General features: G+C 45.7%; 2 protein-coding genes across 3 annotated transcripts; one reads left to right on the top strand and one right to left on the bottom strand.

The window, feature by feature from the left end:
• Positions 1-2,866: 2,866 nt before the first annotated feature.
• On the top strand, positions 2,867-8,598 carry LOC125519828 (70 kDa peptidyl-prolyl isomerase). Its single transcript, XM_048684601.1, has 13 exons — positions 2,867-3,198; positions 4,469-4,555; positions 5,093-5,353; positions 5,435-5,509; positions 5,626-5,706; positions 5,783-5,977; positions 7,023-7,112; positions 7,239-7,411; positions 7,501-7,623; positions 7,735-7,881; positions 7,963-8,090; positions 8,158-8,275; positions 8,352-8,598. Exons 1-13 carry the CDS (start codon positions 3,006-3,008, stop codon positions 8,358-8,360), a joined length of 1,680 nt encoding a protein of 559 aa, XP_048540558.1. The 5' UTR covers positions 2,867-3,005; the 3' UTR covers positions 8,361-8,598.
• Positions 8,599-16,247: 7,649 nt separating this feature from the next.
• On the bottom strand, positions 16,248-20,760 carry LOC125520314. 2 transcript variants are annotated; one of them, XM_048685210.1, is made up of 6 exons: positions 20,560-20,760; positions 20,260-20,460; positions 20,054-20,164; positions 18,611-19,468; positions 17,596-18,159; positions 16,248-17,493 (listed from the first exon to the last, which is right to left on the bottom strand). In XM_048685210.1, exons 1-6 carry the CDS (start codon positions 20,591-20,593, stop codon positions 16,523-16,525), a joined length of 2,739 nt encoding a protein of 912 aa, XP_048541167.1. In that variant the 5' UTR covers positions 20,594-20,760; the 3' UTR covers positions 16,248-16,522. The 2 variants fall into 2 exon arrangements, with proteins under 2 accessions (XP_048541167.1, XP_048541166.1); XM_048685209.1 differs by having other exon boundaries at positions 16,248-18,159.
• Between the last annotated feature and the right edge of the window lie 4,487 nt (positions 20,761-25,247).

Below are 25,247 nucleotides of genomic sequence, written 5' to 3'. Positions count from 1 at the left end.
ATGCCATTATGCAAACTTCTTAGCACAAAAGTACGTGAATAAGCTTAGCAAATACTACCTCAAAACATAATCCTCGTAGTAATTCTTCCTGGTCATAAAGAAATTACTTGTGAATATAATTAGATTATCATACGTTTGATATAAGAAAACACTTTCAGCTTCACATGGGTCAAGTATCTTACTGCTACCTATTATTGTATGATGCTTTAGTTCCAAAAACTCACATGAATCAACTCGATGCCTTTCTTTGAAATAAGAAGAATGTCGCTCCTTATTTTTGCCATTGTTTTTGCTGCTATACTTGCTATTCTCGTTGATGTACAACAAGAACACACATAGTGCAAAGCCCTTTCGTATTGACATGAAAAGGCCGATAGTTCTGTGGTGGCATATATACAATAGCTTTACTCGTACAACCGTACATGCCCTAAATACAGTAGAATGCTTTCAGACTTAAGCACGTGAAGAAAAAACAAACTTACGATGGTGGTGGAGGTCGTTGCTTGATGCAGTGGCCACACACGCGCTGCTTGAGGGCTCATGGCGTACAGTTACTTGGACCCCAAAGGCCACGGCCTTGGATCTGTCAGGAGGAGGTCACGAATTGCTGTTGAGGACATACTGACGGGGGAGAGGCAAGGCCGCTCGTGCTGCCCACAACGCGACCACGCCCTGCCCCGGGGTTCCGCGACGGCAGCGGCAGTGGCGGTGTCGACCCACAACCACTCGCTGACCTGTGGTTCAGCGATGGCGGCGGCGATGGAGGCCTCTGAGGTTGGATGCCGAAGGCTGGGAAGCCTGGTTCCGCGTCGGTGGCGGTGGCGACGACGTCATCCCACAGCCACGACCTAGGAAAAAGATCGGGGGAGGATAGGATCGAGAGATGGGTCGGATCCGCGATGCCCCAGCAGGTCCACCCCATCAACGACGTGACCGCCCCTCTCCCATCCTCGGTGCCCGCAACACGAGTTGGTGGCTAGGGTTAGCCGCAGGGGCGCGCGCAGGGGGGGCGGCGAGGAGGTGCTGGGGATCAATGGGGGAGACAGGGGTGGAGCCGCGCTGGTGGCGGCCGACGCGAGGGGCGGATGGCGTCGGCTGGAATGGGAGGCAGGGGCAGGGCAGGGCGGCGGCGGCAGGCCCTGGCAGGAAGGTGGGAGAAGGGACCGGCTGCGTCTTTTTTCGGCGACGACTCGTGCAGGCAATTGCATCGAGGGCACGAGGGTGCGAACGCCTAGCTAATTTTCTTAAAACCAATGGAGGGGAGTTGGTCGACGGTATGAAAAAAAATCTACCAAGGTTAACCTACGAAAAAACCCGGACGAAAGTGGTGGGACGAAAATTGACCGGCGGAGACTACCAACTGCTCCATTAGGAGTAGAGATAATCTTGCTCTACCGGCTCAGAGACCAAAAATAGTTCCCCGACAAATTGTTGCTCTTCTTAGTCAGGTATGCAAGGAAAACAAATGGTGCCAAGAGCTCAAACTTTTGCTTGGGGGCTTCTTCACCGAGCTCTTCCCATTGGTAAAAGGGCAAGTAAGTTCTCCAAACATATTGTGGGAGAATGTGTTAGATGTGCTACTTTAGAAGATGAAATGCACATGTTTTTTCTATGCCATTTCTCTAAAGCTGCATGGTTCTTCTCTCCTTGGTTCATTAGAACGGAGGTCATTGCAGCAAATCATCATTCAACTCCTCAAATAATCCAGGCTTTGCTCACTTCGGCTCATCCCTATATCAAAGTCACTAGTTTATACACTTTTTGTGGTCTATTTGGAAGGCAAGAAATGATGCTCTATTTGGTAGAAAATTTTGCAAACCATCACAGGTGTTCTCTATAGCTAATGCAATCATGCAGGACTCGAAGCTTGAAGATATGTTTTTGACTCCTCACGAACATCGCTGCACTCGCTCGGTAGACCAACACGTAGTGCCACAACGGGATATTTTTCTGCTTGCGGGTAATGCCATCTTCTGTGATGCTGCTTGAAAAAATGAAGGAAATGTCCAATCATCTCCAGTGGGCATTGGCATCATCACCCAAACTGGAGGCAATCAACATCACCAACAACTGCATGTCTCTGCTTTGTCTCCACCAGCATCGACTCCCCTGCAGGCTGAAGCATTTGGATTGCATCTTGCTGTGATGCTAGCTGAAGTACTTCATTTACAAGAATCATGTTTCTACACGGATAGCTCTGTCCTGGCATCGGCGGCAAATGCGACATCCATCTTCAAGGATGCAGGCTATTGGAGCATTAGGCCCACCCTTGCGGCCATTCGGTCATCCCTAACTTTCCATTCCAGCAAGACCAATCATGTCAGTATGCATTATAATATTAAGGCTCGCCATCACGCAAAGCTAGCTCTCAAAATTCAGAATAAGCCTCTAGCTGTTAGGCGTCTTTCTTCAGACACAGGTCTTTGCCTTGGTAGGGATGTTATTTCCATGTCAAGTGTGAGTCCATTAGCACTCCTCTATGTAAAATGTTGCTAATGGAATAAAATCTTGTTATGTTTTTAAAAAGGAAAGATTTGAGCTCATATTATGAAAAGAGGGCGTATAAAGTATTTATATGAATTTGGTAAATCTTATAACCCAAAGGTCTTTCTAGAAGGTCCTTTGAATTCAATTTTCTCCAAACTTCATAAAAAATCCTGCAATATGGAGAGGCTCCGAAAGACAGGCTTTAAACGCATGGCCTGTGCGTGGGGATTTGAATCTGATGAAATGTAACCACGTGATCACACTCAAGAGGGAGGATTACGAATTTACGATGCTACCCACCAAACCTGAAGCAGCCGCTGCCGTTCACTTTCCATTTCTAATCCCCCCGGAACACTCTAGAAGCCCAATTTGGTTCTCTTCTTTAAACCCTGACCCTCATCATCTCCCCCTCGTGCTCTCTCTTTCTCTCGCTCTCGAACCTTCCGAAGTCCAAACCCTAGCGAGCTCCCTTCCGCCTCCCCCAAGACACAAACCTCAGATCTCACCCAGCCCACGCCATGGACGACGACTTCGACATCCCCGCGGGCGACGACATGATGATGGGGGACGGGATGGGTGACTTCGGCGGCGCCGAAGGGCCGGGGATGAAGGTGGGCGAGGAGAAGGAGATCGGGAAGCAGGGGCTTAAGAAGAAGCTGCTCAAGGAGGGCGAAGGATGGGACACCCCCGAGGTCGGCGACGAGGTCGAAGGTATCCGCACTACCACTGCTACAGTATTCCTCTCAAATCGCAGATGCTGCCATGCCGCAGTTCGATCCAGTCCGTGCCCCGCTTTAGGATTCAGATGGAGTGTTGAGTGGTGCGGAGCTAGTGGACAAATTAGGAGAAAAATTTGTACGAGTAGACACCTTGTCTCACGCTGTATGGTCTGTCAATTTTGAATCGTTGCTGCGATGCTGTGATGCGTGAAAGGCTAGTTCGCTCCTCTGGAATCAGTGAGGTGCTTTTTTGGTGGGATGCGGAGTTAGTGGTGAAACTAGGAGAAAATTGTATATGACTTCTCGCATGCTGTCATCTGTGAAGTTCGAATCATTTTTATGACATGGTTTGTGAAGTTTTGAAATTACTAAGATGTTTTACTGTGGGATGCGTAGTTAGTGGTGAAACTAGGAGTAAGTTGCAGACGGCTTCGCTCATGCTCTCATCTGTGAAGTTTGAATCGTTTCTGTGACATTGTCTGAAGTTTCAATCATTTATGTGACATTATGCTAGTTTGATTAGTTTGATCCTTGAGGTGTTCAAGCATCATTCGTTGTTGCTAGCTCTACCACATGGTTATGACCTGCTGTGGAAAGTGTACTTTATGATTAACTTTTTTTTTTGCGGATAGCGCTTGAATAATGAAATAACGGGAGTTTTTTTGAATGAAATTGCTCATTAGGGAAATTTATTATTGTTGCTATTGCTGTTGTGTCACTTATTGTTCCATGCCTGAACAGATTATGTATACTACTCCCTCCGTTCTAAATTACTCGTCATAGAAATGGATGTATCTAGAACTAAAATACATCTAGATACATCCATTTCTACGACGAGTAATTCGGAACGGAGGGAGTAGCAAATTGCCAGTGCGAACTTGAAAAAAGAACATGCTATTTTTGGTATATATATCACTAAAAATATGTTAGGTTTCACCAAAATCTATTCCTCTTACTTCTTTGGACGAGGTGGGGGAGGGATGGGGCTGATCTGGAGATACTGAGGAGTTTTCTGCAAATGTGGAGCAGAATGCAGGGTTCTTTTTCAAAATTACCACAAGTTACATTGCATGCATTGGGTGCAGATCGGATGGTCAAAAAGGACCGATGACAGAAACACCATCATCAGCAACCGAGTTTTATATGAGTGTATTTATATTTATATTTATGTATTTATAGGAGTGTATAAACTGCTGCATCCTGTTGGCTGAGGATTTGAATAAGTAATTTTTGGCTGATGTACCATTGCGTTGATGTTTCAGTCCATTACACTGGCACCCTCCTTGATGGTAAAAAGTTCGACTCCAGCCGTGATCGTGATGACACATTCAAGTTCAAGCTGGGACAAGGTTCATTTCTTCCTCCCTTTATTTTTATTATACATAATGTATTCTCATTTTTGGATAAGGTCTTGTAAACGATTTGATTGTGAGCAGTGTGCTGCACATGTTTACCTTTGGCTGGTGCGGTACATAACAGAATTATGGGGTTTCTTGTAGTTGATTAAACTGGGTAATTATTAAACGATCCTTCATTTGACAGGCTAGTTTGTTTTGGGCCTTGTGCTTGTGTGCTAAACAACTTCCTGCGAGCATGTGAGCTTTGGTAATGTGCACATGCAATCACCATTCTTGAACAAATACTGGACTGTAGTTGCTTGACAGAAGTTGCTGATGACCGACTAAATGCTAATTCAGCAAATTTCTGTACCAATGGGTAGTAGCAATCTTGTTCTTTCTTTAGTTTAGTCACGCTCGTCATTTATTAATTATTATAACAAAGTTAATTGCCGCAAGTTTGTTTCTATATGCTCCATGATGTTGGGATTGCACATTCTAGTGTATTTTCGTTACTTAGTTGCTAATTTGTTGCCAACTTATGTCCAGGTCAAGTAATAAAGGGATGGGATCAAGGCATTAAGACCATGAAGAAAGGGGAAAATGCACTTTTCACCATTCCTCCTGAATTGGCTTATGGTGAATCTGGTTCACCCCCAACTATTCCGGCCAATGCCACGCTGCAGTTCGATGTTGAGCTGCTTTCTTGGACCAGTGTCAGGGACATTTGCAAAGATGGTGGCATATTCAAGAAGATATTGAAGGAGGGAGATAAATGGGAGAACCCAAAGGATCCTGATGAAGTATTTGGTAATCTTTGCTAACTGAAACAGCTTCCTATCGCATGTATTCCCCTTCTTATTTGCGTAACCGACATTTCTTGTGTTGTAGTGAAATATGAGGCTCGGCTTGAGGATGGTACTATTGTGTCCAAGTCTGAGGGGGTTGAATTTACTGTTAAAGATGGTGATGCTCTCTCTCTCTCTCTCTCTCTCTCTTCCGCTCTTCTCTACACATGTGCAACCTGCTGAGAGTGTTGCACTCAATGCACTGCTTGCTAACAAATTAGAATCTGGTTTCAGGACACCTCTGCCCTGCACTGGCCAAAGCTGTTAAAACCATGAAAAAAGGAGAGAAGGTGCTCCTCACGGTCAAGCCACAGTGTAAGCTTATTTGAGGCTACCTTCCTTTGTATTTTTTCCCTTTTCCCGGGCAGGTTTTTGAACTTTGCATTGGCAGATGGATTTGGTGAGATGGGTAGACCAGCAGCTGGCGACGGAGGTGCTGTGCCACCAAATGCTGGTCTTATTATTGACCTTGAGTTGGTTTCATGGAAGACTGTCACAGAAATAGGGGATGATAAGAAGATCCTCAAAAAAGTTCTCAAGGAGGGCGAAGGATATGAACGTCCCAATGAGGGTGCAGTTGTTACAGGTATACTAGATGATACCCCGCGCGTTGCTGCGGAAATTTTATATTGATAAATAGAAATATTGATGGAGTTCGGAATAGAGAAATCATGATAGTGTTTTATGCTAACAATTAGTGCAAACATCGAAGTTCTTGCCATGGTATGAAACTGAAGCAAACGTACCCAAATGAGAGTTGTTCTGGATTGCAGTTGCACGGCCGGCCATTAGTGCAAGGAATATGGAACAAATTTGTCATTACATCTATAGAATAAGTACTGCTTCATTAGTGATAATGCATGGCAAAGAAGCAAATATAATTTTTTCAAAACAGAAGAGTATTCATTCATGCAGATACATGCACGTACCGGATCATCATGAAATGATCTCGGCCATAATTAAAGTTGATCAACCTAGTGATGGCTAATTGCTGATTTGGGATCAGGAAGAAGGCAGGGTAGATCATGAGAAGCTTGCATGGGTGTGGTTGACAATGTCCTGCATGTGGCGGAAAAAAAAGTTTATAGGTTACAAATATAAGGTGCACGTTTATTCAACATAAACGTAAATTCAGAGGCAAATTCAGAGATGGGGACTGAATAGTGGCGGAAGGGAGATGAATGGAAAAGATATGACCTGTTCTTTATCTACCAATGAATATTTCTTTGGGGTTTTTGTACGCATTTATCTTTTTATTAAAAGCCTTAACGAAGAGAGAGAGGTCAGAGAAACGGGTGCAGGATGTGGGGAAGGGTTGCAGCCATCGCTGGTTTATAAAGGCTGAAAATAAAACGCATGAGAGTGCTAGTCTTCTGTGCGTTGCATCTATTGGAAACGGAAGGCATGATGTGGCACGCATGTATGTTTGGAGATGATGATATGGCAAGATTGCTGAGGTGGATATGCTGCATGTTGAGATAAATAGTTGTAGTGGGGATCAACTTCTTAAGTATATATGATAAGCTTAACCATGATGGTTATTGTTTTAACTACACACGGCACCGCTGTTTGAGTATGAACTAATTGTTCTGTAATAAGTTATAACTGAATCGTATCTTTGTCATTGACAGTCAAAATAACTGGAAAACTTCAAGATGGCACAGTATTCTTGAAGAAGGGGCATGATGAACAAGAGCCATTTGAATTTAAGACTGATGAAGGTACCTTTTCTCTTTGCTTTTGTTTGTGCATGTTTTGGTCGCATTAAGTAATCCATTGAACTCCACTGTTGTACTGTGATGTGTGAATAATATGTTTGTTCCTTTTGGTTTATACTCTATTTCCAGAGGCGGTCATTGAGGGTCTTGATCGTGCTGTGCTAAACATGAAGAAGGGCGAGGTTGCTCTTGTCACTATTCCCCCTGAATATGCTTATGGCTCAACAGAGTCAAAGCAGGATGCTGTCATTCCACCTAACAGTACTGTGATTTACGAAGTGGAGCTTGTATCATTTGTAAAGGTGTGCTTCTCTTTGAAATGTTTCTGTGCATTCTTCTGATTCAGCATTCTGTGTACAGCCAAAATTATGAGCATCTTTTTGATACATAGGATAAGGAGTCATGGGACTTGAACAACTCAGAGAAGATTGAGGCCGCTGGAACCAAGAAAGAAGAGGGGAATGCCTTGTTCAAATCGGGCAAATATGCCAGAGCTTCTAAGCGCTATGAGAAGGTCTGACGTCTTCCTTTTGCTTTACATCTGTAGACATGTCATCTGTGTTCTCACTTTGCTCGGCTTCTCTATGGTGCCCGATTGACCATCTGAAATCCATTTACTTCCCAGGCTGCAAAGTTCATTGACTATGACACTTCGTTCAGTGAGGATGAGAAAAAGCAGTCCAAGCAACTGAAGATCACCTGCAACTTAAACAATGCTGCCTGCAAGCTGAAGCTGAAAGACTATAAGCAAGCCGAAAAGCTTTGCACCAAGGTACATTTATCACTGATCCCGCAATAGTGTATATTTACTATTCGTAACAAACCAAGGTAACACATCTCGCTCTTTTGACAGGTTCTGGAACTGGACAGCCAAAATGTCAAGGCTTTGTACAGAAGGGCTCAAGCTTACACTCAGCTTGCTGACCTAGAGTTAGCGGAGGTTGACATTAAGAAGGCATTGGAAATTGATCCTGAAAACAGGCAAGTTCTGATACTGACAAGGTTACACTGTCGATTTGATTTCTGACGAAGTTGCTGCTTGTGACAGGGATGTGAAGTTGACATACAAGACTCTGAAGGAAAAGATCAAGGAAATCAACAAGAAGGATGCCAAATTCTACAGCAATATGTTCTCTAAGATGACCAAGCCTTCAGCAGAAGAAAGCGTAAGCACATCTGCATCTCTCACTGTTTAATTTCGTGTCCACGCAGCAGATATCTAATTGGTTTCCCCAATCACAGAAAGCTTGAACTGGAGCAGTACCCAAAGGAAGGATAGGAGTCCCGGAGTGCGCTCAAGGAAGGGCCAGATTGCCTGCTCAGCTCTATGGGCTGGTTAGATCACACATGTGCTTGGAGTTGCTAAAAACTAGAGAAATTTCAGTTTTGAGGTTGCCAGGCGATATTTTTTCTTGTCAAGAACAATGCATGTTTAGACCTTTGCATATTATAGTGTGTGCTTTCCGGGAAATAGATGGTCCTTCCTTAAGAATCTGTGATGTGTGCTTTCCTAACGCACCCTTATGCAAGGTTTCGCTGCTTGAACGTCTCATTTCAGAGTTAATCTGAAGTGTGTCGGCGCTCCTGCTGAAGGCAGCGTATGTGATGATAGCCCCTAACACAAAGTATTAGGGTCTGTCTATGTTGCATCTAGATGTGAGATATCTCACATCTAACTATGACATGATCCCACGTCAGCAGGTAAACAAGCCCACACCCTGTCCATTGTTTGTATCAATTTCATGTATTTCTCGTCAGCGGTACCGCCCCGCCCAGTTAGTGCCACGAGTCTAGGTTGTCGTGCGTCTTTGTTTTTTCTTTGCGGGTGATCGGCGTCTTCGTTGACCCTTTTTCTTCTAGCGCGTGTACGTGTGTAAAGAAGTTAGCACTTGTAGGCCCAACGTGTAAGCCGGTGTTGTGATGGAGCCTGTCACATTGCGTAGAAAAGAACCCTGCTGATGTGAAACCCCTCTCTTTATCCCCTGTCACTTTCACCTTTATGCTTTCTTCCCTTTTTTAGCACGTGAAAAAGCAGCATGCATGCATTAATCAAGTTTGGTTTGGCAAAAAAATAAAATTTGAAAAAATGACATACTCGAATTTTTTTATGGACGAGATGATTTTTTTTTAAATACATGTTAAACATCTTACAAACACATGACGAGATGAATTTATTTTTTAAACATGAAGAATATTTTAAAAGTCACACATGGAGAAAAAACCAAAAATAATCAAATTTACATATATAGAATGAACGCGCAACTGGCTCGATTGAGTTTTGTTTCATAGGTGAAAATGCACATGCGCCCACTTGCAAGTTGCAAGTGAATGTGTGCTTGCAACTGTGATGAAAAAAAAAACGCATGCTCCAGTTGCAAGTCGAGGGTGGGTTTGCAACTACTATGAAACAAAACACATGTTCAGTTGGCAGTCGAGTGTTAAGTTGCAACTGGGACAACTACGAGCCCATTTACTAGTTGAGGGTAGACTTGCAACTATGAAAAATACCAAACTATGAGCCTAGTTGCGAGTCAAGGGTTCGATTGCAACTAGGATGAAACAAACTATGTGTCCAGTTGCGAGTCAAGGGTGAGCTAGCAACTGTGATGAAAAATAAAAACACATACTCTGGTTGCGAGTCAAAGGTGGGCATGCAACTGGGACAACTACGAGCCCGGTTGCGAGTCGAGAGCGGACTTGCAACTAGGACAAATACAAAACTATGAGCCCATTTACAAGTCAAGGGTCGACTTGCAACTGGGATAAAACAAACTACAGACCGAGTTGCCAGTTAAGGGTGGACCTGCAACTGGGATGAAAAACAAAACACGGGCCAAGTTGCGAGTGAAGGTTAGACTTGCAACTAGGATGAAATAAACTATGAGCCTAGTTGCGAATCAAGCACGGACTTGCAACCCTGACAACTACACAAAACTACAAATACCATTTGCGAGTCGAGAGTGAATTTGTAACTAGGACAACGACAAACTATGATCGCAGTTGCGAGTCGAGGGTGGGCTTGCAACTGGGATGAAAAAACACATGCCCAGTTGCCAGTCGAGTGTGGTGTTGCAACTAGGACAACTACGAGCCAATTAGCCAGTCGAGGGTGGACTTGCAACTGTGAAAACTATGAAACTGTAAGCCTAGTTGCGAGTCAATGGTCCGACTTGCAACTAGGATGAAACAAATTATGTGCCCAATTGCGAGTCAAGGGGTGAGCTTGCAACCGTGATGAAAAAACTAAAACAAATACTCTAGTTACGAGTCGAAGGTGGGCTTGCAACTAGGACAACTACGAGCCGAGTTGCAAGTCGAGGGCGGACTTGCAACTGGGACAAATACAAAACTACAAGCTCACTTGCGAGTCAAGGGTCGACTTCAGCTGGGGAAAAAACAAACTACAAGCCCAATTACTAGTTAAGGGTGGACCTACAGGTAGGATGGAAAACAAAACATGGGCCGAGTTGCGAGTGAAGGTTGGACTTGCAACTGGGGAAACTACACAAAACTATGATACGAGTTGCGAGTCGACGGTGGACTTGCAACTGAGACAACAACAAAACTATGGGCCCAGTTGCGAGTTGAGGGTGACTTGCAATTGGGACAACTATGAACCTACAAGCCCAATTTGCGAGTCAAGGGCGGACTGGCAATTGGGATGAAACAAACTACTGGCCTAGTTGCGAATCAAGGACAGACTTGCAACCCTGACAACTACACAAAACTATGATATCATTCGCGAGTCAAGAGTGAATTTTCAACTGGGACAATGACAAACTACGAGTTGCGAGTCGAGGGTGGGCTTGCAACTGGGGAGAAAACGAAAACACATGCCAGTTGCTAGTCGAGTGTGGTGTTGCAACTAGGACAACTACGAGCCAATTAGACAAACGAGAGTGGACTGACAACTTTGAAAACTAGGAAACCATAAGCCTAGTTGCGAGTCAAGGGTCTGGCTTGAAACTGGGATGAAACAAATTATGTGCCAAGTTGCAAGTCGAAGGTGGGCTTGCAACCGGGATAGCAACGAGCCTGGTTACGAGTCGATGGCAGACTTGCAACTGATACAAATACAAAACTACGAGCCCAGTCGCGAGTCAAGAGTCAACCTGCAGCTGGGATACAACAAACTACAAGCCCAATTGCGAGTTAAGGATGGACCTGCAACTAGGATGGAAAACAAAACACGGATCGAGTTGCGAGTGAAGGTTGGACTTGCAATTGAGAAGAAACAAACTACGGCCTAGGTGTGAGTCAGCAGTGAATTTGCAACTGTGACAACTACACAAAACTATGAGACGAGTTACAAGTCAAAGGTGGACCTGCAACTAAGACGACAACAACAAAACTATGGGTCTAGTTGCCAGTCGAGGGTGGACTTGCAACTGGGACAACTATGGAACTACAAGCCCAGTTGCGAGTCAATGGTGTACTTGCAACTAGGATGAAACAAACTACGAGCCTGGTTGCAAATGAAGGATGGACTTGCAACCATGACAACTACACAAAACTACGATACCATTTGTGAGTCGGAAGTGAACTTGCAACTGGAACAATGACAAACGAGAAGCCTAGTTGTGAGTCGAGCGTGCACTTACAACTGGGATGGAAAACAAAACACATGCCCAGTTGCAACTAGGAAAAACGCGGACCCGGTTGCATGTTGAGGATGGAGTTGCAACTGGGACACAAATGATTACCCTCCGCCCCCACAAATGAAGATTGCGATTCAAGGGCGGACTTGCAAGATAGTTGTGTTGGGTTTCGTAGTAATTTTAAAAAAATTCCTACGCACACGCAAGATCATGGTGATGCATAGCAACGAGAGGGGAGAGTGTTGTCTACGTACCCACGCAGACCGACTGCGGAAGCGTTGACACAACGTAGAGGAAGTAGTCGTACGTCTTCGCGATCCAACCGATCAAGCACCGAAACTACGGCACCTCCGAGTTCGAGCACACGTTCAGCTCGATGACGATCCCCGGACTCCGATCCAGCAAAGTGTCGGGGAAGAGTTCCATCAGCACGACGGCGTGGTGACGATCTTGATGTACTACAGCAGCAGGGCTTCGCCTAAACTCCGCTACAGTATTATCGAGGAATATGGTGGCTGGGGCACCGCACACGGCTAAGGAATAGATCACGTGGATCAACTTGTGTGTTCTAGGGTGCCTTTGCCTCAGTATATAAAGGACTAGAGGGGGGAGGCTGGCCGGCCAAGGTGTGGCGCGCCAGGAGAGTCCTACTCCCTCTGGGAGTAGGATTCCCCCCCCCCCCAATCCTAGTTGGAATAGGATTCACGGAGGGGGAAAAGAGAGAGAGGGGGCCGGCCACCTCTCCTAGTCCTAATAGGACTAGGGGAAGGGGGAGGCGCGCAGCCCATGTAGGGCTGCCTCTTCTCTTTTCCACTAAGGCCCATCATGGCCCATTTAGCTCCCGGGGGGGGGGGTTCCGGTAACCTTCCCGGTACTCCGGTAAAATCCCGATTTCACCCGGAACACTTCCGATATCCAAAATAGGCTTCCAATATATCAATCTTTACGTCTCGACCATTTCGAGACTCCTCGTCATGTCCGTGATCACATCCGGGACTCCGAACAACCTTCGGTACATCTAAATGCATAAACTCATAATATAACTGTCATCGTAACCTTAAGCGTGCGGACCCTACGGGTTCGAGAACAATGTAGACATGACCGAGACACGTCTTCGGTCAATAACCAATAGCGGGACCTGGATGCCCATATTGGCTCCTACATATTCTACGAAGATCTTTAGCGGTCATACCGCATAACAACATACGTTGTTCCCTTTGTCATCGGTATGTTACTTGCCCGAGATTCGATCGTCGGTATTCCAGTACCTAGTTCAATCTCGTTACCGGCAAGTCTCTTTACTCGTTCTGTAATACATCATCCCGCAACTAACTCATTTAGTTGCAATGCTTGCAAGGCTTAAGTGATGTGCATTACCGAGAGGGCCCAGAGATACCTCTCCGTCAATCGGAGTGACAAAACCTAATCTCGAAATACGCCAACCCAACATCTACCTTTGGAGACACCTGTAATGCTCCTTTATAATCACCCAGTTACGTTGTGACGTTTGGTAGCACCCAAAGTGTTCCTCCGGCAAACGGGAGTTGCATAATCTCATAGTTATAGGAACATGTATAAGTCATGAAGAAAGCAATAGCAACATACTAAACGATCGGGTGCTAAGCTAATGGAATGGGTCATGTCAATCAGATCATTCAACTAATGATGTGATCCCGTTAATCAAATAACAACTCTTTGTCCATGGTTAGGAAACATAACCATCTTTGATTAACGAGCTAGTCAAGTAGAGGCATACTAGTGACACTCTGTTTGTCTATGTATTCACACATGTATTATGTTTCCGGTTAATACAATTCTAGCATGAATAATAAACATTTATCATGATATAAGGAAATAAATAATAACTTTATTATTGCCTCTAGGGCATATTTCCTTCAAGTTGTTTGTCAAGTGAAACACAAAAGGCGAACCAGTTGCATGTCAGGGTGGAGTTGCACCTAGGAAAAGAAGTCTATGATTGAAAACCACAAAAATCACAAAATCCCTAGATGAAAACACAATGCAAAAAGGCAAAAAAAGTATCCAAGGTCACATCACAGTCATCATTGATTGCCATCTTCTTTCATCGTGTGGACAAAGATCGAACCCCTTAGTCGTCTTCCTCCTTCCTACTCGCATCGGCTCTACTCCAAGGCAAATGGGGATGGGAGGGAGACAATGATGATGGAACTGAGGAAGCAGTAATCAACTCATGTCTTCAACTTATAAAATGCATGCCAAAAAGAAAAACGGGTCTCGAGATTGCATCACGAAGTCGGCCCAACAAAAGACACACACGTGAACGGGATGACAAGTGGACACCGGACGTACACGAGACATGGAAGTATAAGACGTGCATGAAAAAATAATCCATGATCAAGATTTGCACAAACATTTTAAAAGCGAACAGGTCGAGCGATCAGAAACCTAGATGAGACATTGCTAAATGTGTTGAAAAAAAGTTCATGAACTTGAAACAAATAAATAAACAAAGACAAAAAAATGCTAATCATGGATATAAATATGTTTCTGGTGCATTCAAAAATATTGAGTGTATATTGAAATAAGTTGACATGTGCTAAAAAAACCGAGTAAGATCGACAAAGAAACAAAGAAAAATGCATAAACCACCAAAATAGAAAAAAGAAATAGAAAACCCAAAGCCTATGGAAAAAAATGAAGACAACGATAACTAAGAAAAAAACAAAAAAGTCAAGAATGAAACAATTCAAACCAAAAAACAAAAGGTAACCAATGCAAAAATTAAAGAAGGAAAACCCAAGAAAGAAACAAAAAATGAAGAAAACCAAGAAAGAACATAATAAAGAAAAAAAAGGAAACAAAGAAAAAGCAAAAGAAATTAAAACAATGAATACCGAGAAAAGCAACAAAAAAATAAAATTAGCAACAAAATTATCATGATTCTTTTTAAAAATCATGAATTTACAAGCATTTAAATTTTAAAAAGTTCATAACTTTAACACAAATAAACAAAAAATAAAACGTAAAAGTGAAAGAAAAAAACAGCAGAACCGACTCGTGCATTTCTACCCTGCACCCCACCATGGAAAACAACACATCTTAGGCAGGAAAAACAACACATTTAATCATGAAAGAATGAAATCGCTGTGCCTTCCTATTAATGCCTGGCAAAAGGACATCCGTATAACAGTCTAAAGCTGTGTGTGCATAACAAGCCGACAAAAACAAAAAAAGCCCGGTCGTGCGCACACAATCAACCGAGGAAAACAAACAACAACGAGCACATCGATGCGAATCAGGCTCGTACAAAGAAACGGGCGAACGCAGGAGGCGGGGGCAGAAAAAAAAATGTGTGCACGAATCCTAAAGACAGTACAGAATCCAATGGCTCTAGACTTAGATGTGAGATAGCTATTTCACATCTAGATGTGAAATAGCAAATCTGAAAGTATTAAGCCACTTACACTTGCGATTGGGAAACCACATAAGTATAAAAGTAATTGTTTGGTAGGCAGGGGTTTCCCTATCAGGACCCATCAATATGAAGCCATTTCATCCCCGAAGCTCTATCTGAAGATCACGGAAGAAAACGAACACTTTCACTGTTCACCCGCTGCGGCTGATGACTGAGCACCGTCCATCCCGGATCCGAGGGTCTACAATCTTCTACTGTTTATCTTCTTTCTTGGGCTGATCCCGATGCTGGCTATATACCCGTGTAAGCGTAGAGGCAGTCAAATCTCTTTTGTATATGGGGTTGAACCCCTACCCAATGCCATGGTCTGGCCGGCATAAACTCTCCCGTGTAATTGCTTGATTCGAGTGAAGCATTCCTCTGATAGTAGCTAATCTCTGTGTAATGCTCTGTTTCACCTTGTTCTCTGAATCCCCTAGTCATTCCGTATTGAGATAAGGTGCGAAATAGCAGTTAAAATCATAGTAGGAATAGAATAGAAGAACTTTATTTGCAAGGAAGGTACAAATTAACAGTTTTGCTAAAGCACATGTAGACATTCCTTACCACTAAATTATGCAAAGCAACAAAATAGCATTGGTGAATGCTCTGAGTGAGCAGGCTGGCCAAATAAATGATGCAGGATGTAGCCGGGGATGGTGAGAAGCAATCAGGTGCAGAATGCAGAACACCAGCACACCAAATTGAGCTAGCACACTACTGCTGACACAATGGTTCTTTAATTTAATTAGTCATCAGATAAGAACAATGCTACTTCTAGAGCGTGCGTTCATGCAGGTGCTCCTTCTCTGATAAATGTACATCAACTGGCTAAGTCTTGATTTTTTACCTCATTAAGGGCACAAGTAAGGCCGGTGTTGGATGCATCAAGAGCCTCTTTTTGCTTACGAGGAATGGATTAAAACAAGAACTCTAGTACAGCTACTCAGACGTTAGGACACCACTAAGCTGCCAACCAAACGATTACACGATTCGACAGCTCCAGTTCTGAACCTAACAAGAGATCACGACAAAAATGGTACAGGGCAGCTGAACGAGGGACACAACAGTTCATGATGAACAAGGGACTGGATCAGTGACTAACGTGAATCGAGGCCTGTTGGGGAACTATTGGGACTCGAATTCGTTGAGCAAGTAGAATTTTAGTGTTAAGAAGAAGAAATCAACAAAGTACAGGACTACTCGAATCAAATAACCGAGCAACTCCAAACAAAAAAGTGATGATGGGACAAACTGAAGTCTGAGACATCATCAGTGCGGACACACGACAGAGCAAACCGGAATGACCATTTACAAATCTGGACAAGCCTAACCACACCGATACACTAGTATGAACTCCAGAAAGACCCTCAGCACGGTCAGTTCATGGAGTGGCAGCAAATAAACGGCATCCACTGCTGCTTCTTCCCTTTCGGCGACTTCTCCACCGGTAACCTGGCCGGAGAGTTCCAGTCTTGCTGCTCGGAAACAGGCTTGACAGGCGAAGGGTTGTCCTTCGACGATCGGCGCCTGAACGACAGCATTCGGTCCTTGGTGCTCGCCTTCTTTTCTTTAACTTCAAATTCAATGCCTTTCTCGGAGAGAAGGGACTTCAGGGACACATGGCTCTTATCTGAATCTATTGTCATTTCCTTGTCTGTGATCTCTTCATTTGGATGGTCATTTGCGCTATCCTTGGTTTTGGTCTCTGCTGCAGTCTCTTCCTTCTGCTTCTTTTCTTCAACACCATCAGTCCGAGCATGGTCCGCGGCAGTGTTTTCATCCCGGTCCTCTTCTTTGGCATCATTTGTGCCCTGTGGTGTGCTGTTCATGTGAGAACTAGAGTCCGCGACAAGGATAGTACCTGCATTGCCTCCGGCATTGACGGATGTAGGGTCCGAAGTAGGCTCTTCACTCTCCTTTCCTTTGACATTATCAATGGTGTGGACCAAGCTAACATCAAGAGTAGATTCTGGAGTTACCTCTTCTTTCTCCTTTCCTTCAACGGCATCAACAATGCTTACCGCATCAGTGTTGTGAGAGGTTGGCTCTGACATAGTTTCTTCACCCTTCTCTTTAACAATATCTGTGTCGTCAAGTACATTTTCGTGAGAACTAGGGATCTCTGTCATGTCTTCATTCTGCATATTGTCTTCGTGTATCACATTAATAGCATGAGGAGCAGGACCTGGCGTAATTTCTTCATCTTGCTTCTTTTCTTCAACTTTATCTGTAATAATGTTCGTCATCTGAGCAGTAGGGTCTGCGGTAGTTTCTTCACCGTGCTTCTCTAATTCAACTATAGTTGGGAGGTCTGCGGTAGTTTCTTCACCATGCTTCTCTAATTCAACTATAGCTGGGAGGTCTGTGGCAGTTTCTTCACCGTGCTTCTTTAATTCAACTATAGCTGGGAGGTCTGCGGTAGTTTCTTCACCGTGCTTCTCTGATTCAACTATAGCTGGGATATCCACCACATTTATCTCATGAGCAGTTCCGACATGGACAACACTCTGTTCCTTTTGCACAATTATGTCTCTGCTGCTTATCACATCGATACTGTCAGAAGCAGGATCTGCTATCACCTCTTCAATCTGTTCTTTTTCCTCAACACTACTTGCACTCTGTAATATGCTGGTCTTCAGAGTACCATCTTCTGCACTGATTTCTTCAATCTGCTTAATCTCTTCGATGTTATCCGTACTGCATACATCATTAGTCTCACGGGAGGTAAGGTCCACACTAACGTTCTCAATTTGTTTATTCTCATCAACATCATGCTCGCTACTCATACTGATCTCCTGAGTAGGGTCTAAGCTAGGCTCTATTGGGTCAATTTGAGATGGCATGGAAATGACATCACTTGTATGGCTTGAATTATTCTGTGTGTCATCTTCTGTTGTCACCTCGGAGGTATCTTTCTTTGTAACATCAGAAGCACTACCAGCTGATATGACCTCAGCAACAGGACTATCCACAGCAGGCTCTGTTGCACTTGATACAGCTTGGGTAACCTCATCTGCAGAATGCTCATTGAATGTCAGTTCATAAACAATAGTCATAAGGGAGATAAAATAGTTGGAGATATTTATGACCATGTTGTTACTTGTGAAATAAAATTACGGTATTCCAGTTTATCTAACTTGTAGACAGGGCTAGATGATTGGATACTGAGGCCTCCTATTTGAGCTGTATAATTAAATTTCAAGCATAAGATAAAATTATCTTTGTGATTTCAATAGAACAACCAATAAGCTAACAACGCCACCGTATTTAGGAATTAGGGATCGTTTTCATCATATGTTGGTTACTATAAGTATAATGCACAAATATGAATTCTGACAGCTCAACCTGACCAAAAGCCCAAAATCAGACTTCACCACTTCTTACAAAAACTTTTGCAACCGAACAACAAAAATAGTACAAAATACAGAGTACAGGATCATCAGCACAAAAACTCAAAGTCTCACCTGCACCAGGATAGCTTGACCCTTCTTCAAGGCCCGTCTGTTTGGAGTTTGTCAGCTGATCTGCTACCACAGAAGTAGAATCAATTTGCTGTTGTGTTTCGACAACATCTGCTGCCTCCAAATGACAACCACCAGAAGCAAGTTGAGATAAATCATCACTACTGGTATCATCTGTGTGGGCATTATTATCAGTATAAGGCTCCTTATTCCCAAGTACATCGACAGGTTCCTTGATGGTACAAACTTGCTCAACTGGGTTAGGTTCGATAACCCTGCTTTCGTCCTTGGATCCAGTGTCTTCACTGGGGTTTTGCTCTCCGGGAACCACACCTAAGTTGTTGACATATAGATCTTCCTCCACTGTAGTAGGACTATGCCCCTCAACAATTTTGGTTTGCAGCTTCTCTTGATAGAACGAATCAACCTCATTACCTTTTACCAACATGCCCTCACTAGTTTTGTCTTCATCAATGGTGTTGATCATACAATCGTTTTCAGTAACGGCAATACCATCAGTGCTACCAGCTGTAGCAATTGTTTGTGCAGAAAATTCACCTGAAGCGGCATCTGATGCCAGGGACACAGCATTAGACTTGCTTGTTTCATCTGCAGAGAAGTCTGGACTGAATCTTGCACCATCTTCAGGCTCTGACTGACAATGGGAAGCGGAGGCATCCTGATGCTGATCACCACTACAATGTGATTCAGACGGATACAAATCTTGAAAATGCGGTGCGCTTTCAGGCAGCCGCAGATCAACTTCAGTTTGAACGTCAGTTCCATTAGCCTTAGGAGGCCCTTCAGAAGTCACATCATTGATAATGACGTCAACTCCGGCACTATTAGAGGAAGAGTGCACTGCAAAATAAATCCACAGAATAAATTAATTACAGTTGTAACGCATCACAAAAATACAACAGCAGTGAGAAGAGCATTGAAGAAAGTGTACGCATATGGCACGGTGAATAATTAAATAGCCCTGGACTTTCTGGCAGTGTGCTATGCTGCCAGCACAGGATGTTGACAATTTCACAAGACCCCTAGTACTAAGGAACAACAAGCTGCCGGCCTCGCTAATTTACTGAGCGGCATTATTCTACCGATCTTTGGCATGTACACACAGTATGGGATTTCCAAATCATCATTACCCCGAAGAATATTATCCTAACCCCGAAGTTGACAACGAAGTACACACAATCTGAACATTACACCGCTAATCGAGAAGACAGGAACCGCTGTACTGTATTCCAGCCTTGAACATCAGTACGATTTCACCTAATCATGGAAGTTCTTCTCTGCATAGGCAGGCTGATAAATGGGAGGGAAAAAAGAAGTAGAGTAGCAATTTCCACCTGACGAACCGCAACCAAATCATTCGACATAGATTTTTGGCAAATAAAACAAAGAACGGGGAATATTCGGGGAGGAATAATTGGAGCAAACCTCCAGTGTCGTCGTCATCTACTGCGTTCCCAACATCCTCCGCAGATCCGGGCAAAACGGCGCCAGAATCCGAAGCAGGCGCCCCATTTCCCTCTCCTCCGACATCCTCACCTGGGTCGTCGAGGACACGCAAACGCATCAGCGCAAGAACAGCGCAGACGCAAGCAACGCGCCGGAAACAGAGCGGGAAAGGAACCGCGCGGTACCTGGCACCAATTTCTTGCCTTGGCGCTCTTCCTCTGCCTCCGCACTGGCGGCGGCGGCGGCGGTGGGCGGTGACTTGCCGCCGCCAGCGCCGCAGTTCTTGCGGTGCGCGCGCCGCTGCTTGGCGCTGGGGTGCGCGCTCGCGTACTTGTACCCGCACAGGTGGCACAGGTGGCCGCCGCTGCACGCGCCGTCCCCTCCCCCTGCACACACGCACACACGCGGGAACCGCCGCGGTTACATCACACGACGAGCCAGGAGAGAAAAAGAGAGCAAGGGGCGCCACAATGCGCTGAGCTCACCGGCAGCGCCGCTCCTGTTGCCGCCGCTGTCCATGGCGAAGCGAGCAGTGTGGGTCTCGGCGCTCCCGTGCTCGGCAATGGCGGCGGCGGCGGCGAAGAGTAACCAGTAGCGTGGGTCGCGTGACAGGTCGCGTCCGGGTCTCCCTTCTTGTGCTGCTTTCGCGAACTCCACTCTGCTCTTACTCACCCCGCGCTGTCGGGGCCCACGGCATCCGGGCCCACGCGTCAGCGATAAATTAACGGTGGCGCGTTAAACGCGCGGCGCGGGGGGCCCTCGGCCGCGGAGGGACAAGAGACTTTCTGGTCGTTTACGTGCAGTTGGGGCCCGCGGCGCTTTCCCTGGAAGAGATCTGGGCCGTCCGTCGCGCAGCTGACGGCCAGAGATGCGGATAAGCTGTAACAAACCGGCCAAGATTCTTCACGAGCGCAGGGGTACCCCACGTGGGGGGTAAAGCGAAGGATTCTTTCCTCGCTCCGGGTGGTAGTAGTTAAGGTAACCTGCGCAGCCTTTCGGTTGCGGATAAAATCATTTCTTGTTTTGTGTAAAAAAGCATCACTATCCATTTAAGCATAGTACAAATGAAGACGTTTATACACATGAGCATACAGTCAACCATATGAACGCATGCCTACCCTTATAAAAAAGACTGAGCCGACATATTATTTTAAAATTCATGATGATGTGACCACATACACCTATATAGTTAATGGAAACATTTTCTTTAGAAAAATGCAAGCATCAGTGCAAGTCTAAAGACTTAAACTCTAGCGCACCGGTATGTCATGGTATGAAATTCTTTGGACTACAAGATCAAATAGTAAAACAAGGTCTCATGAATAATGTTCAACAAATGAGAATTTGGTTTTATCTAAAACTTAAACTCTGGCGGACTGGTTTCACCGTAAATAATCTAACCATGTGACCGGTTCCTTCCTCGTGTGTTCATTCCGCTCATGGTTTTCACTTGGGGCAGTGTGGCGATGTGATGTTACCATCCAAGCCACCTCAGCCCAACCGGGATATCGGGTCCTACTGCATGTGCTCACTGGCGACAGCTTCCAACCAGAACCAGCGTGTATCATATGAGCTGCTGATTGGGTTCGTAGACAGGCGCGAGCAATGGCAATGGTGGTGTCGTGATTGAATCATTGGTAGCCAGGGGCGCAACCGGCGTGACCGCCGTGGCCGAATCATTGGATGTGTTGTTGGACAGGTAGCACGAAACCCTCATCTTATTTGTTTTTGGGAGAGACAAGTAGTAAATCGGGCGCATTATTGGCGCTTTGGTCCAGCCTCTCGTCACCCTTTCTTCGTGTCAATCTCGCTTAGGACCAGCCACCTTTACACCAGTTTGAGCAGGATGTAGAGAAAGAAACTCGCCGCACTGCATTAGTTTTTTTTAGTGCTATGTAAAGGTATCGTTTGGACGGTTCGGCGTGGTAGTTTACCCAATTCCTCGTTCGTGATTTCTGCTCGAGGTGTTCACAACCGATGCGGAATTTACTAGTGAAGGTTTTTGGTCATTAGAGCAACTCTAGTAGATCCCGCAAAAATACGACCCATGAAAATCATTTTTACGGGTCAAAAACATACGCGGCTGAGCAGAACCCGTATCTAAATCTGCATAATTTGAAAAAATTATTTCGCAGAAGAAATTGCACGAACAGAGTTCATCACACACTACATTGTTCATGGCATACTACATAGTTCATCACAAACTACAAGCTTAGTTATACTACATACTACGTTAAACTAGTACTAGGGGGTCGGATCTGACGGCGGCGAGGTCGCGGCAACTGGACGACGCTGGAGAGAAGCCGGACGCTCAATCCTCCTCGCTGGAGCTGCACAGATCGACGTACTTCTCCGACTGCTCCTTGCAGATGCGGCGCCACTCGTCCGCCTTCTCGTTGGCGGCGACGTTGTCGGCGATCGCCTGCCGCCACTCGAGGGCTTCGAGCTCCTCGGCATGGCACCGACGCTCCTCCTCCTCGCGCACGCTCCGCTCGGCGATAGCGTCGAACTCCGCGACGTAGTCCTCGGGCGACTCCGCGGCGGCCGAGCGGAGCGGGCTCCTCGGGCTCCTCCTTCACCGGGACGAAGGCAAACGGCGCCGACGGCTCCGGTTCCTCCTCCTCGTCCGACCACTCCCTCTTCACGGGGAGGAAGCCCGCAGCAGAGGAGGAGGAGGATCCAGCGTACGAAGAACGCGCGGAGGAGAACGACGCGCGCCGGCGGTCGTACTCCACCGTCTCGCGGTGGTCGAAACTCGCCGGCGGCGAAAGCCCGCGGTTGGTCCACTTCCTCGCGCCGTCGAACCGGACGCGCCGCTCGCGCTCCAGGTCCCTCTCCCGGCCGGATCTGCTGCCGGAGCCGCGTCCGGAGCTCCACATTCGCCCCCACATGGCGGCTGGAGGCGGGGCGGAGGGTCACCGGCGGCGAGAAATTGGGAGAGGAGAAAGGGGAATCGGGTGGCTCGCGGCGGCGGGGGGATAGGGTTTGGACCCGCAAAAGGGTCGCGGAACCGCACTTATAGTGCTCGGGGGGGGGGGGGTTGCGGCAAAAGATTTTGCGGGTCGGGCGAGTATGCGGGGTCTGTTCTGGCCGCAAAATTGGCCTGAGCCCGCATACTCGCCGGAATTTTTGCGGGCCGGGCGTTTTGCGGGGTCTGCTAGAGTTGCTCTTAGGAGTTTCTGTGCGTTTCCAGCATACAAAAACTGATGACTGAAAATTTGAGAACCACATGAAACATGGCGATCCGATGGTGTGTGTGGGGGGGGGGGGCAGGGGGCGGATCTGACGGTGGGGAGGAGCTCGGCGAGGATGGTGGCAATGACGGCGGAATATCGCGAGGTGGTGCTCGGGGACGGCGGCGAGAGCTTGGGGACGGTGACATGGTGCTCAGGGTTGGCTGCGGGAGCTCAGGGATGCTGGCGCGGTGCTCGGGGATGACAGGGGGAGCTTGGGCGGGCGGCGGTGTGGAGCGCGGTGATATCGGGTAGCAGTAGCGCAAGCGCAAAAACGATCCTCAGGGTCACAACAGTGGCCCCGAGCAATGGGGCTAGTCACGGCCGTGTGACTGGCACCGGTGGCTGGAATTTGTCGACGCGGAGGTGAGGTGAGGCGACGCAGCGGTTTGTGGAAGTTCAGTGAGCGACGGCTTGGTTTCCGCCGTGACTTTTGTTTTTGGTCGGCTGCTAGTGGTGACCCAAATGCATATCACCTGCAGCAACTTTTTGGTCACGGCCAAAATATATGGCCGCCCTATAGGTATAGGGCCGTTGTTGAAGCTGTTTTTTTACACCCGAAAGGTAAAAAAACTATTTTCGGCCACAACTGCGTTTTTTGGTATGTTGTCGGAGATGCTCTTAAGTCGACTCCTAATTTTGCTAGGTGAGAACTCCTGTGAGAATGGACTCTTCCGTAAGTAGGAAGGGGTCGTCTGACTAATTGCTCTTAGAGCAACTCTAGCTGACCAGTCATATTCGCAACCTCTAAAACAGCTACGAGTGCTCTCCACAAACTCAGATTCATCATTCTGCAATCTCTATATTTGTGGCCAACTTGTTAGCCTCTATGTCCTTTCTTCAAATGTAAATATTGCATTTTCATCGACATTATGTTCAGTATCACATGCAAAACAATGCAATTTTTGTCAGCGGACCTTGAGTTCAACATCATATAGGCACTACAAAAAAAATTCATTGAGCTGGCATGAGAATTTTCTAAAAGGAATGTTTTGTTGGCGACCGCCTTTCGAGGTGACCTCACAGCAAAGTGGAGGCTTTGGCTGCGTCGACTTGGGCGTGTGTCTTATATGTGGGAGATGGCCATAATGGATTCTCCCTCCATATGCACTGCTTCGACTTCGATGTCATCCTTCACACGGGGACACAACGGCCGATGTAGGAAGGTGCTCGTCCTTGTTGGTTGATTCAACTTCAAGTTAGGTTTCAACATCGACCTTTTCAGAGTACCACTACACCTTCTCCTGATATTGATGGGTGTCACGTTCTCTTTAGTGACAGATTCATGAGAAAATGGGTGCAACATAGAGGGGATGAGGTGAGTGTGAAGGAAGATAGGTGGCGGAGAGGAAGATGGCGAGTGCACTGGCATGCTCCAGGATGATGCACTCCGGTGAGAAACAGGGCGATAACGACCAGGTACGCGATGGGGACCATTAATGGGGAAACATGTTGGAAATATGTGCTAGAGACAATAATAAAGATGTTATTATTCTATTTTCATGTTCATAATTAACTTTATATTTTTGTGTTATATATTGAAATGGTTCCTGAATGTGAGATTCAGGGGAAAACCTATTTGCATGTCTGGAAAGATAAAAACCTAATAGATCCCTAGTCCGACCTCTAGACTAGCTCATGTATTATTGATGATTATGTTTTCTTAACCATGGGTATTGTTAGTGTAACACGGATGCTGACACAATGATAAAATTGTTAGGGTGACAATGGTGTTGGATAGACCCAACTTATGAAATACTACGAGATCACTTCATCAATATGGTGTCGGTATTTTCATAGAAAGTATCAATGTTTACTTACGTTCTTAGACTGTGAGAATATCATATATGCAGATATCGAATGACTACTTTAGGGTTGCCAAATGTCACACCGTAACTGGGTGATTATAAAAGTAGCTTTTAGGTATACCGGAAAAGTAT

Source organism: Triticum urartu, chromosome 7, assembly GCF_003073215.2.
Source record: "Triticum urartu cultivar G1812 chromosome 7, Tu2.1, whole genome shotgun sequence".
NCBI classification, from domain to species: domain Eukaryota; kingdom Viridiplantae; phylum Streptophyta; class Magnoliopsida; order Poales; family Poaceae; genus Triticum; species Triticum urartu.
The sequence above is the reverse complement of the archived record's forward strand: the minus strand, read 5'-3'. Positions and strand labels throughout refer to the sequence as shown.

Coding starts and splice junctions, on each gene's coding strand:
- LOC125519828 (XM_048684601.1), top strand. CDS start 3,006: ATGGACGACGACTTCGACATCCCCGCGGGCGACGACATGATGATGGGG. Junction 4,556..5,092: donor CAAGTTCAAGCTGGGACAAG/GTTCATTTCTTC, acceptor ACTTATGTCCAG/GTCAAGTAATAAAGGGATGG. Junction 7,113..7,238: donor TGAATTTAAGACTGATGAAG/GTACCTTTTCTC, acceptor CTCTATTTCCAG/AGGCGGTCATTGAGGGTCTT.
- LOC125520314 (XM_048685209.1), bottom strand. CDS start 20,593: ATGGACAGCGGCGGCAACAGGAGCGGCGCTGCCG. Junction 19,469..20,053: donor AGATGACGACGACACTGGAG/GTTTGCTCCAAT, acceptor TTTATTTTGCAG/TGCACTCTTCCTCTAATAGT. Junction 18,160..18,610: donor GTCAAGCTATCCTGGTGCAG/GTGAGACTTTGA, acceptor AGCATTCTGCAG/ATGAGGTTACCCAAGCTGTA.